Source organism: Chionomys nivalis, chromosome 26 (genome assembly GCF_950005125.1).
Source record: "Chionomys nivalis chromosome 26, mChiNiv1.1, whole genome shotgun sequence".
Taxonomy (NCBI): Eukaryota; Metazoa; Chordata; class Mammalia; order Rodentia; family Cricetidae; genus Chionomys; species Chionomys nivalis.
The window spans coordinates 17,478,575-17,492,513 of record NC_080111.1 but is presented as its reverse complement, the minus strand read 5'-3'; the positions used below and the strand labels follow the sequence as shown (position 1 = coordinate 17,492,513).

At 45.1% G+C, this 13,939-nt stretch overlaps 1 protein-coding gene across 5 annotated transcripts in view; it reads right to left on the bottom strand.

Moving 5' to 3' along the window:
- The window catches only part of Reln (reelin), a 429,470-nt gene that overhangs the window by 50,385 nt on the left and 365,146 nt on the right, over positions 1 to 13,939 (bottom strand). For all 5 annotated transcript variants that reach the window (XM_057758362.1, XM_057758363.1, XM_057758365.1 and 2 more), the window contains 4 exons: positions 13,031 to 13,178; positions 10,700 to 10,958; positions 9,596 to 9,845; positions 4,922 to 5,090 (listed from right to left, as the gene is read on the bottom strand). In XM_057758362.1, coding sequence (XP_057614345.1) covers positions 4,922 to 5,090; positions 9,596 to 9,845; positions 10,700 to 10,958; positions 13,031 to 13,178 — 826 coding nt within the window. The remainder of the gene's footprint in view (positions 1 to 4,921; positions 5,091 to 9,595; positions 9,846 to 10,699; positions 10,959 to 13,030; positions 13,179 to 13,939) is intronic.

Genomic DNA, 13,939 nt, shown 5'->3' with positions numbered 1-13,939 from the left:
TGAACCTACCGTGGCCACTCCTTCTGCCCCTTTTCTCAGTGGATTTGAGTTTCCAGCAACTCAGCCTTTCTCAGCTGACATCTGAAGAACCACTTGAAGCCCCTGCTGTTTTTTTTTAAATATTTATTTATTTATTATGTATACAATATTCTGTCTGTGTGTATGCCTGCAGGCCAGAAGAGGGCACCAGATCTCATTACAGATGGTTGTGAGCCACCATGTGGTTGCTGGGAATTGAACTCAGGACCTTTGGAAGAGCAGGCAATGCTCTTAACTGCTGAGCCATCTCTCCAGCCTGCCCCTGCTGTTTTTAAGTCTGGGTAGTGATGAAGAAGGCAGATCCAGATCGGAAGATGAAGTCGGTTTTTGACATCATCCTATCTTTCCTTCAGTCTTTCCCAATAACCCAAAGCTTTATTCTATTCCATTTTCCTAGGACCATAACGTGTAGGCAACTGATGGAGGTACAATATACAGTGGTTAAATCCACGGGCTCTTGGACCAGACAAGCTATTTCCAGCAGCTCGAAAACTATTCTTTTGAAGACACTAAAAATCGAGAATAAAAAAAAAACAAAACAAAAAACCCTGAAAATTTTGGAGACTTTCTCCTTCCTTTCTGTGACTGAAGTCACTGATCTTCTCCTGTGTGTCAATCCTATCTCATTCGGCTTGTGGACAGCGTGGAACTCTGACTCTCACGTCTTCTTCCTTGCTTTGTGAGCCATTCCCACTCACTCATCCATTCTCTCTGGAGAGTGGATGCAGTTACAGCAACATCATGATTGCAGATTCAAAGGTGGGCGTCTTCTCTTTGTATGCAACGGGGAAGTTAGGAGTGTGTCTTAGCAGTCATCTCACTGAAACTTTCTGTAATAGTTCTTCACTCCGGCCTCTTAACTGCAGCCCAGATCTGTCCACACAGCACGCTTGCCACCTTATCTGAGACGGTCTTGCAAATTTTTCTTAGACTATTCCAAGCTCAGAACATCCCATGATTCATTCTTTAAGTTTTTAACATATATTCAAACATATACATAATATATTATACCAGTATATGCATACATTCAAGTAGGTACGTACGTGCATGCGTGTGCATGTGCGTGTGTGTGTGTGTGTGTGTGTGTGTGTGTGTGTGTGAAGGACAGAGAACAAATTTGGGAGCCATTCCTTAGGGGTCCTCAAACTTGGTTTTTAAAATTAATTATTTATTTATTTAGGTTTTTTGAGACAGGGTTTCTCTGTAACTTTGGAGCCTATCCTGGAACTAGCTCTTGTAGACCAGGCTGGCCTCGAACTCACAGAGATCCACCTGCCTCTGCCTCCCCAGTGCTGGAATTAAAGGCGTGCACCAGCACAGTCTGACTCAAGCTTGTTTTTTGAGACAGGGTCTTTCCTGAGCCTGGAACTTGCTAAGTAGGCTAGGGTGACTGACAAGTGAATCCAGAAATCCAAATCTGCGTGTCTCTTGCCCCAGTCCTGAGATGCCAGTTCTGGGGCACCCTGTCTGGCTTCTCTTCCTCGGTTCTGAGGCTCACTCAGACTCAGGTCCTCATGACTGCCCTGCTGGAGACTTCGCCAGGGCCCCATTTTCAGGAATGTTACTCTCTTGCTTTGGTTCAACGCTTTGTTAAGTAAACCCAGCTCCACCAATCACTGCCTCCCCTGCTTTTCCTGTTTTAACAGTCTCTCTGAGGCTCTGGTCCGTGAGGCCCTGTCTTTCTCACCTGGATCTCCTGATTGAGAATGCTTTTTTCCTACTCGCTGAATTCCTCAAAGCCTGGGCCTAGCTTTCCACAAAGTCCTCTCTCACTCTGACTTTCAATACACTCTCCCAGTGTTCAACACCTGTGCCATTTCTAGCCTGTTCCTCAGCACAGCCTTAAGTTACAGTCAGCAGGAAGCATTTTCAGCTCCTCCAACAGGTTACAGCCACTGCCGGGAGAGAGGTTCAGGCAGCGTCGTCCCACCCCTCTGGACTCACTTCTGTCAGGGCTACACAAACGGTTCTCATTCACTTTGATTTTACGGACGGTTTTCCAGGAGGCTCTAACTTTACCACTGCATAGGGCAAAGAATAAAGGTAAAAAATGACGCCAAATTCTCGGGTTTTAACCCCGCGATGCCTGGAGCAGAGTATGATATAGCTTGTGTCTCCTCTCGGTATCCCTTGTCGGGAAGAGGCACTGTCTCTCAGGGAGCAGGAGGACCTTGGACGCTGCCCCTTCCCTCACTCTACAATGTCCTCTTCATCATCAGCTCACCCAGTATGCAGTCTGAATTTCTCTTTATGTCCACTGAGAACATATTAACCATCCTCCCAGTCTCAATCTGCCCTACCCTCTCTCTCTCTGAGACTCTCACCTTCCCTAATTGATTCTCCAGTTATAATAATAAGCTTCTCTAACTCCAGATCTCCCCAAGCCCCTTACTCCTGCACACTCTAACGGATGCGTACGCATTGCTGTAAGAAAGCCCCATATTTAGTAATCTGGTTCTTTATGGTTTGATGCCATTTCACCTTTCGCTTTCTTCCCTTCTCTCTGTCTGAACTCAGACACACTAACTTCCTGCCACTACGGGGCATTCTCCTTGCCTGGAACATTCTTTGACCTTCCTCCTTCCCCAGTTCATCTTCAGATCTTACTTAAGTTCATCCTTTCTCAAGAAACTATTCTCTGCTTTCCTGATCGAGCACCATCTTCCGATACTCCATCATATCACAGTGGATCCTATAGTTAGTTCTGAGTTTGGATGATCTCTGGTGAATGCCTCTGTCTTTTACTGAACTGAAAGCTCTTCGAGGTAGGGATCAACCCAGTATGGAGTAAAGACTAGTAAACAAGTCAGTACTTAAAAGCATTTTTCAAAAAAGATTACGTCTGAATGGATAAACAGTTGTTCCTGGAGACCTGGCTATTTCAGCAGAGTGAATTGTTTGATGGCAATTTGTGGGCGACCATCTTCCACTTACACCCATTACCAGCAATACCCGGGTCCCCCTTAAAGCCATATCGTAAGACAGTAGCTGAGTTCCAGCTCTCTGGTGGTCATAGTCAGGGCTAAGCCCTACTTAGCATGCTTCTATAAGCTATCGATACCCCCTTGTTTACAGCAAAGAGCTAGAAACTCAGGTCTGGCAGACCGCATAGATGCTTCAGCACATTCCCAGACTTTTAGGGAGTCAGTTAGTTTAACTTCTTGTCTGCCTGCCTGCTTACCTACCAAGCTACCCACCTATCTGTGCTGGGGATCAAACCAAGGGCCCCATGCATGATAAACACAGGTGTTCCACCACTGAAGTCAGTTCCACGTAAAACAAGGAAAAGCAATTTAGAAAGCCACAGGGCAGAGTGTGGAAGCAGGAGAGACACAGGCAGCATGCATCTGAGACAGTCCTCTGAGACTTTTCATGAGCTTCCTTGGCATATGGCAAACCAATGCAAAGAAATGGGTCCAGCCTGGGCTTCTCCTATGCCCGTCTCTGAATTTTTCAGAGCGGTGGGCTGTAAGGCAGAGTAACCTTTAAAACCCTCTATGACAATGAGCCCTGGGGGTGATATGGCAAACAAACTGTGTATTTTCACTATGGTAACAGGGGAAATAGATGCTCATCAGATTTTCCACGTATCATTTGAAAGGGTCAAAATTCTTGCGAGTGCGTGCAAGAGACAATTAAAAGACAGATTAAAATATGAGGAATAATTACTTTTCTTCGGTAGACATCTCAAGGGTATAATGAGTAGCCGAAGTAAATCTTAGAATGTCACTTATTTGCAGAATGCTGCCAAGTACCTGGGTAATAACTCATAGAATTCATAAAGACTTAAAAGACAGCTGCCTTAATGGAGGTTTTTTCCCCCCGTAACTTATTAAGAACACCTTAATAATTCATGCACAGCAATACCTTTAACGAGCAACAAAACCTCACGTATCTCATTTAAACTCATTTAAACTTGGCAGCTCTGCCTCACAGTTAATATTGTCCTCAGCCTCTGAGCCAGCAATTGTAAAGCAGCCGTAGGCGCTGAGAGGAGGAAGCCACTCCATTTATGATAATCCCAGGAAGAGTTACGTCCTAGATGAATGCTTGCATGGTAGGGTCATTTGCTAGGAGGATTTACTCATTCTTCATGTGCAGGGAGGTGATGGGACAATAATGAGCCCAAACTATAACCCTTGTTCCACACTGTGCTGGTTGTCCTCCTCCTCTGCTAACGGCAGCAGCCGGCCAGGTTTCCGCGGGGCAAACAGGAGTGCTAACTGCGATCTTAACGCTTTCCTGTGTGGTTCCCCTGGGGAGAATTGACCCTCCACATTCCTAACACTGAAGTATAAATGCACACACGATCCAGCAGTTACCAGGCAATTTTTTCAAACCAAGTTATTTGCCGTCGGTGTAGTGGATGAAGCCCTTACGGTTGCTTTCCACAGGAGCTCCAGGTGATAAATTCCAAAGTCGTATTCCAAATAAGATTTGAAAAGAAGAGGCTAATGTTAGGACACATTTATTTGCTATATTCATTTATATGAAACCACTAACCACTGTATTGACGGTGGTTTAAGTGGCAGAAAAATAGATTCAGTTTAAATCTATTTTGCATCCAGTGGTCTTATTTTAAATGGCTGCTTCTCGGCATCTCTCAATCAAGTCAGGGAAATTGTGATGTTGCAACTAGTGTTTTCTTGTATAAGCCAGTCTTAAAAAAATTATTAGCACTAAAAGTCAGGAAAAGCCCGGATTTAAGGAAAACGTGACAACTTCCCCATAAAAACTGACTTCACTTTTCTTATTGAGTTAGCCTTAATTTATTTTCAGATACGTAGCAAATTCTCATGCATCTCATTTAAACCTGGTCTGGCTAAAACCTGACGTACCAAAGCTGATCACATTGGGGTGATACATGCAGAAGTAGCAATACCTGGTGTAAGGAGGGAGGGGCAGGGTGATTCTGGTCCACTTGTTAAAAGTGTCCGACACCAGGATCCGCTGCAGGTGGTAGCGGCTGCACTCGACGTTGGTGGGCAGGCAGTCCCTCAGCAATGGGTGCCACGATAGCCCCAGATCCACCGAGTACTCCAGTTCGATAGCTGAAACAGGAAGTAGTGTTCTTAAAGCCAACACACGCCTGCAGAACCAGGGACCACAGTAGGTTACTGTGTGTGTGTGTGTGCGTGCGTGTGTATGAAATAGTTTTACTTACCCCTATGTTTATATTTCCGACTTTGAAATGTTTGCCAGTTTGGTTTTTCTCTCTATTTATTTTTGCTTTTTTGTTTGTTTTATTTTTTGTTTTTTAGAGACAGGGTCTCTCACACAGTCCTGGGACTCACTACATAGATCAGGCTGGCCTCACAGAGATCTGAGCGCTACGATTAAAGATGTGGACCATAAGGCCTGGCCACTACTGCTAATTTTAATAATGTTGAACTACAACTCCTTTTAAGGAGATATAAACAAGTGAAATAAAATGACTTTCCCCAAATCACTCATTATAATGAGAACCTTTTAGAAAAAAATACAAGTTATTGGTTCATATACTGCTATGCGTATATGAGCAGCCAATGTATTACATATTCTACACGGTGACTCTGGTACTGTCCACTCAACGCCCTGTCCTGTTCTTCTCACTGAAACCCTGTCCCCCTCAAGCTCATGTCTTTTTTATCAATGCTATATTTAATGATATCTTTTCAAATATGCAAAAAATTTGAGCAGTCTTCAAAATTTTTATACAGAATTATTTTTATTTGTGTGTGTCTTTGTGTGTGTGTGTGTGTGTGTGTGTCCAGGTGGCTGCCCCTAGAGGCCAAAAGAGGATTTTCTTTTGAGGTACAGACAGTTGTGAGCCATCCAACGAGGGTGTTGGGAACCACATCTCACTCCTCTGTAAGAGCAGCAAGTTCTCTTAGCACCAAGTCATCTCTCTAACCCCACCCAGTCTTTTAGATTCTGACCACCCCACAAAAATTCTGGCCAGTTGTGTCCATTTTGCTCTCGTTATAAACGACACTTCTTAGAAACCACACCATCTCTTTCCTTATATATTTATATTTCACTCTTCTACACAAAGGAGCACACTGGGGAGCCAAGGATGCATAAAGAGACATCTGAAAGTCATGGAATTTGTATAAACGCAGCAGTCAGACTGGGGTCTGCAGAAATATAGTTCTCTCTTTCCCTTTTCTTCTTCTGAAACAGTCAGCTTTTCCCATCTTCGCTGCTCTGCTGGTTACGAGTGCTTCGTAAGCTGCCTCAGTTCCCACTTTCCTGCTTGCTCTAAGGTAACGACTTTCAATCTCAGCTGCACACTCAAACAACTCCTTGGGTACCTTTCAATCTTAGCTGTACACTCAAATTCCTTGGGTACCTTGAGAAACTCTCGGTGCTTGCATTTCATGGCCAGTCTCTTCCCCGAACCTTCTGGCCCCTGGCCCCGGGGTCAGCAGCTCTGAAGAGCCCCCAGGAGATTCTGTGTGGCCGACATGAGGCCGTATGCTCCTTGAAGCTTTCTAGGTAGGGACAATGGCTCAGCCTTCATTGTATGTGTCCTTATGGTCTCAGACATTACTGATCACTCTCTGATTCTTTTAGTTGAGATCATTATTCCGGGCATCCTGTCTTCACACTGACTCTTTTGCTTACCAGGGGAGCTTTGTACATTCCCCCAGACATCTCTCTGGCCTCCTATTCCATACATACACACTCAGGCTGCAACAACACCTACCAGTTTTATGTCTCCAAACTGATTTGACTCACACAGCCAGTGCTTACTGATTCTGGCACTACACTGGACGCGAATACATTGGGAAGAACAGTCTACACAGGTCCTTCTTATGCATCCAAGAAGTACTGTTACCAGAACCAAGAAAACCACACCACTTCCTCCCATAAACAAACAATTTTTAGAAACCACTAAATTTCATCAATGATGATATTTTGACACTCTTTCTCTGGGTTTGAAATGAAAACATCACTTCCAAAAGTTGACTCCTCTGTTGAGTTCCCTGTGTTGAGCCCACTACTTAGTCCTGGTAGATTTGGTTGTTCTCACTGATGTTACCTTCGTCCTTTCTGCTTCTCTTCATATCAGCCCTGAACCCTATCACCTCCTCCCTGAGGCTCCACTGGAGACCACTGCTCCACCTTATTCCCTAGGATTCCTTTCTGTACACCTTCACAGAGCTGATATCTCCTAAAACATTATAGTTCCCGTGACGGGTAACTTTCTGTCACAGCCTAGAATCACCCGGTAAAAACAACCCAATGGGCAATTGTCTGCAATAGGTTGGCTTGCGGGGATTGTCTGAAAGTGGTTGATAGAAGAAGAACCAGACAGCTGTGGGCAGTGCCATTCCCTAGGCAGAGTCTTGAACTATACAAGAGTGGAGAAACAGCGCTGATCGAGCAATCAAAAGAGCATATACACATTCGTTTCTCTGTGCTCTGACTCTAGTGTGACCTGGCTATCTGATGTCCCTGTCTCTCTGTGCTCTGACTACAGTGTGACCTGGCCATCTGATGTCCCTGTCTCTCTGTGCTCTGACTATAGTGTGACCTGGGTATCTGATGTCCCTGTCTCTCTGTGCTCTGACTATAGTGTGACCTGGGTATCTGATGTCCCTGTCTCTCTGTGCTCTGACTACAGTGTGACCTGGGTATCTGATGTCCCTGTCTCTCTGTGCTCTGACTACAGTGTGACCTGGCTATCTGATGTCCCTGTCTCTCTGTGCTCTGACTACAGTGTGACCTGGCTATCTGATGTCCCTGTCTTGTCGTCCCTGCCATGATGAGCTGTAACCTGGGACTGTGAGAGGAAATAAACTCCTTTTCTCCCTAAGGTGGTTTTGTCAGGGTGTTACCACAGCAACAGAGCAGAAATTAGGACTACGCCCCTCCGTACTTTCAGTCTGTCATCTATGACTGTTGAGCACAAATTTCTGTACCTGCTCTTTAAAGTCCTTCAAAGTTTGTGGCTTGCTCTACTTAGTCACTGTGTTCTCCATTTTCTTACTTACTGCCTCTCCCGGGAGCCTGTGCCCGCCTGTGGTAGAAGCACACACAGCTGGTTGAGGGCCAAAGCTAGTCCTGATGCTGCTGCTACACACTCCTTTGTTATTTCCACCGGCTCCATACGTAACTGGAGGATGAGGTCTCTGGAATAGCAAGGGTACTTCTGCTTCTAGGGCCAGGATGCTTTGCTCTCCCACAGCTTCCTTGGGGGCTGCGGGAGCTTTCTTCACTGCTTCTCGTCTTAAGCTAAAGTTTAGCCGACCCCGTTGGAGATGGCGCCTCCAATCTATCTACCCTTTAAAACCACTCCAGCCTAAAGATCCAAGGGAGACTTAGCTCTTCGTCAAACGCTATCCTCTTTGGAAGGGGCAGCTGTTCATCCTCTCTCCCTGTCCTGACTTCGCGTGACATCTTATATCAGGTTCGCTCCGTAGAACACTCTTCCCCAGTCATCTACTGGTATCAACTAACCGCGTCTGAAGTACAAAGAGGATTTCTGGGAAATACTTGAAAGTAGCCAAGCTCCTCAAATCCCCACGCCCTCGAATCTAAGACAGACAAGGGCCCCTATCAGCCCCGAGGTGCCCTGGAAGATGGTATAGGACCGCAACTTCTCAGGAATCCCTTGGGGTCTGCGAATTCAGGTGAAGGGTCAAAACCGCAGCGATGGCAGCTTGTATTTTCCTTCTGAGGGCCTGGATGACAGGCGTGTGCTGTCACGCACATTTTACACAGGGCTGGGAAGTGAACTCACGGCTTCATGTATGCTAGGCAAGCAGTCTTCCAACTGAGCTACATCCCTATGTAGTCACCGTGTTTTCAAAAATATACTCTATTTACGATAGAAAGTTGTCGAGAAAAATTAAAGCTTCAAGATTGTCCCAAGAACTTAAAATGGCCTGTGATCGGGCTGGAGAGATGGCTCAGCGGTTAAGAGCATTGCCTGCTCTTCCAAAAGTCCTGAGTTCAATTCCCAGCAACCACATGGTGGCTCACAAACATCTGTAATAAGGTCTGGTGCCCTCTTCTGGCATGCAGACATACACACAGATAGAATATTGTATATATAACAAATAAGTAAATAAATATTTTTAAAAAATGGTCTGTGATCATTTGTGTACTTAACACTAGCACTTACGTATTGAACTGTGTGTGTGTGTGTGGTATTCATATATGAGCTTGTAGGTGTGTGTGTATGCATGTGTGTGGTATTCATATATGAGCTTGTAGGTGTGTGTGTAAGCCAGAGGCCGACACTGAGTGTTTTCTTTAATTACTTCTCCAACTTACTTTTTGAGATATGGACTGTCGCTGAGCTCAGAGCGCACTGATTAATTAAACTGGCTGGCCAGTGAGCTCTGGAGATCTGCCTGTCTTTGCCTTGCCAGTGTAGCATTTCAGGAACACACAACCAGGCTCAGCCTTTTTTTATGTGGGTGCTGGGACACTGAACTCAGTCGCCCCATGCTTGCTCAGTAAACACTTTACTAAGTCATCTTGTTAACTCCACGACAGAGGTTCTGAACAGTACCCACGGCCACGGGCACTCAGGCTTCTGCCCCTCGGCGTGTGGGGTACTTACCGTAGCAAGAGTCCGTGACTGAGCAGGAGGCAGCAAAATCGATCTGCAGGAATGAGTCCTCGTTCACGGCAATGTCGGTGGTGACCACATAGCGGGTGCTGGCCTTTTCAATGAAGACAAGGGCATCGCCTGTGGAACCACACACGGGCATCTTGGTGCCTCCCGGGTGCAGCAGCCACTTTCTGCTGTCCAGGGTTGAGAAATCATCTTCCAGGACTGTATTGCCAGAGATATTTCCTCCAATGAGAATCTGAAATGCATTTTAAAACACCCCACGGTTTGGTTTTAGCGAACGGGAGAGTTCAGTCACTTTTGTTTGTTTGTTTTGATCCCTCAGCTGCCTCAGAATGGGTGTTGTACGATAGCATAGTGCTGGGGACCTTTGAGAACGCCCTTGTTTCTGGGGTCTGCTTGCCCATCTGGCAAGGAGCTGCAGAAAACAAGCCAAAGACTGACCAAGCCACCCACAGCCGTTCGTGGGCCAACTTGTGCCTTTGGAAAGCACACGTCGCCAAGCCGGGAGGACAAAATTTTGGCTCGCCTGTGATTATTTCTATTTAGGGACAGTCACGCCCTGAGGCATTTCAGCTGCAATTCTCTGTTTGAGCTCGATTGTGGGCGGAGAGGGTCTCTGAATTCTGTTTGATACGCTGTATTATGTATGAAGATCCTATACAGCAGTCCAGAAAGATGTCGGGGCGGGCGGGGGGGGGGGGAGGAGGCTTATTTATTTATTTTTCATCAAAAGGCTGGAAAAGAGGATTTGCGACCAACTGCATGTGGCCCCAATGCTAATTTGCATGCTCTCCTTTTCAGAGCATTATAACCTTGTCTCACGCTTGATAAAGTCCCTCTGTCCATATGGCAGCATCCTCTCTGAGCTCGACCTAGGCCTTCTGTTATACCATTGACTTTTATAGGCATAGGCAATTGGGGGTATAGAGAACAAAAACAAAGCTAAACACCATATCTAATCTAGCCGTGTGCCCTTGGGCAAGTCATTCAACTATCCGCCCAGGCTTCCACCAGCACCACGTTGGCATTGGACTACCGGGCTTTCTAAGGTCATAAAAGTTAAAGAAGATAATTCTGAAAGGGACTGACCTGGTCGATCACCCAGGGGCTATAGAAGTGCCCATTTTCAGACGGCTGCCACCAGCGGAGGCGCGTGGAACCAGAACGGGCCTTCAGGGGCATTTCCAAGGCGATGTACCTGCCCACATTGCTTGAATTGCTAAAAAGGAACTCTTGAAGGAGACTCCAGGAGAGGCCGCCATTGAGAGAATACTGTAGAAGTACGGGCTGGCTTCTGGGGTCTGGAACACCTTTACCACAGCCCAGTCTCACGAAGAACTGCACAAATCTGACACCAGAAGACTTTACTGTAGACTTTGACTTCAAAGAGAAATTCGCATCGTTAACAAAAGGCAAGCACCCCGGGCGGTGTAGGGCAATGGGCAGCTTTAATAAACATGACCATTCAATGAGCGTCCAAGACAATCACTTTGAAGCTTAACTTTCTAAGGTGAATGAGAGTTAATTAAAGGCGCAGTGTGAAAAATGGCAGTAATGGCTCTATTTGTATCTTGCATCTCTTTTCCAAGGGGCCTGGGGAAAGTGGAGTTGAGTGCCATTGCATTCTTTGGCTACTTTATAAGATACTGGGAGAGACCCAAAGGCTGTTCAAGTCTGGGAGTGTATTGTTGTCTGGTGAAGACAACTGGATTTCGGTCTTCAGTATTTGAAACTAGAAGAACGGAAAAGTCATCGATCCATACGAGCCTTGCATCACTGGCTTTAGGAGACACATCTAAATTCAGCCGTGGTAGCTCCTCTTTTCAGGAGAGCAGGCCACGTTTGGACGAGCTGTGCTTAGCCTAGGCCTCTTTTCTGTCTTTTGTGCCAGCGGAGGGAAGGCGTGAGTGTGGGATGTTGGTGGGCTGAGCCAGACTCTGACTGTTGCTGGGTCTGGGTACCGGTGATACTGGCCACTGAGAACTGTGGCAGCCGGCCAGTGGCAGCTTTCCTAGCTGGCAGGGAGGTGGACAGAGTGGCAGCTAGCAGCTGGGGTGCCAAGGAAAACTGGTTCACATGTTATCTTTGGCAGGCAAGCTGCTGGTGCCCGGTCTGGCCACTATCCTGACTGGTAAAGCAGAATGAATTTCATGTCAGATTCAACATACGTACTCAGTAATATAACAGGACTGATAATAAATGTTATCAGTATCATACACAATGCCATTCATCTCTCGCCGGTTTCCCAACTTTTACCTATTTATGCCGTGGCTCTGCAAACACTGTGATCTTACACTGAACATTTTAAGGTCAATATATGCAAATCCCACCCAGCATGCAACTGGCTGAGCTATAGATTGCAGCTTTTAACACCTGATTAATGAAAACATGCATTGTTAGTGCCTACCGATGTCTACATGAATGAAGATGGTATTTACCGAGGAAAAACTGGGTATGTTATCTGCTTGTATTGGAAAGATGTTTACATTAATTTAGTGATAGAAACACCAAATTACTACTTAGAAAATTACTTATTTAGAAAAACTTAATCAACTTCTAAATTAGGGAACTTGGCTGCTATTAAATCTGACATGAAGAATATCAAATTAAACCGTGTGCATTAGGATGGAGTAGAATAAAGGTTTGCTTTCAGTAACTACACAATTGTTTCAGATAGAATTGTACTTTTGTGAATTTTATTATTTATGATCAATATTTGAGAGAGCCAGGAGAAAGAGGGAATGTTAGGATGCATTTTAAAGTACTGGGAAACGTTTTACAAATAAACCTGTTTGCCTTGCTCATTTAAAAATAGGTCAGGGGTTGCATTTTACACGCATTAAGCTGTATCTTATGTTTTGCCATTAAGGTTTTGGCTCGTCAAGCGGTCGAGGGATATGCACTGTGACAGGACATAATCCTCCGAGCCAGTTTAAAATGCTTTCTCTGAGTGAGCATGCTCAATTTAGAAAATGACTTCTCACAATGCTAGCGAAGCATCGGACTTACGGAGACTAAGACTGCACTTAAAATACGCTCAACGAAATTTGCTAATGGAGATAAAATTAATCATGAATAACTTGAGGATGCATTGTACTTCAACTGAGCTTCTTATTAAGATGATAGAATAAATGTACACATTTTCTCCAGATTTCAAGAGCTGATTGATGAAAGTAGTCAGTAGAAGGTGCATAAAGAAGATGCAATATGATTCTCTTGAAGTTAGAGTAAGTTAAATATTGTCATTTTCTGGATTATCCAATATCAGATATTAGGTTTGTTGTTGTTGTTGTTGTTGTTTAGCTGTGTTTCACATCTGGGGATCTGAGCAGAGAAGTCTAACATCAGCATGGAAGGTACTGCCCCAGAGAGCTCCCTGCTTCTGCTTTGATTATGTCCATAATCGCAGGCTACGGTTACCTGGCATGTGACAAGTCCAGGTCCCGAGTCACCAGCATGCGCAAGCCATCTTCATTGAAAAAGAGGTTGTTCCCACTGGACAGGATCCCGCACTTCCTAGACGGCTTCGCACCACTTATCAGTAAGAATCTGTCGGATTCCAGTTGACCTGAGGAAGTGGAAAAACGTGGTTTTACCCGTGGCCATAGGTGCAGCTGTGTTATATTTTCAAAGAAACATGACCAACGTGTCATGCAGCTTAAAAATACAAAGCCATAAACAGTGAAGTCATTTGGGGGATAAAAGGACTCTTATAATAGGAACTTCTTGAAAGTTTTTGACCTTGACTAATACAAAGGGTCATGCATCGGAGGAGGGCCTTTTTCCAGGTATCTGTGGCTCACCCAGGTAAGTCCCTCCACATCCAACAGAAGGAGGAGAACTGGTTATCAGGAAGTGGATGAAGCAAGAAGAGAGATAGGGAGGGCACACACCCTACCCCCGATGTCTCCACTCTAATGCAAGGGCAGTGTCCGAGGAATAACACAGTATCTTTTAATGGTGATTTTTTTTAAACTTTAAGAAATTCAAATACAATTTAATAGTTACAGTTGGATGTCTTTGAAAGCCAGTTCTCAAATCTACTTAGATATGCACCTTAGAGGTGGTTTGTTCTTTCACTGTGGTAAAATACACAGAATATGTTTACTGTATTAACAATTTAACCATGAATAATCCAAGGGTATGCAGTCTATTCCTGACGTAAAACCTTCGCTAGCAACTGCTTTAAGGTTTTCATCCCCCAAGGGGAAGCCTAGACCAAAAAGCATCCTTCTCTCCTGCATCTCTGGCAACCAGCCACTCTGTTTTCTACCTCCAAGAAGTGACTTATTTGGTATGTTTCACACAAACAGAACATACAATGCATGT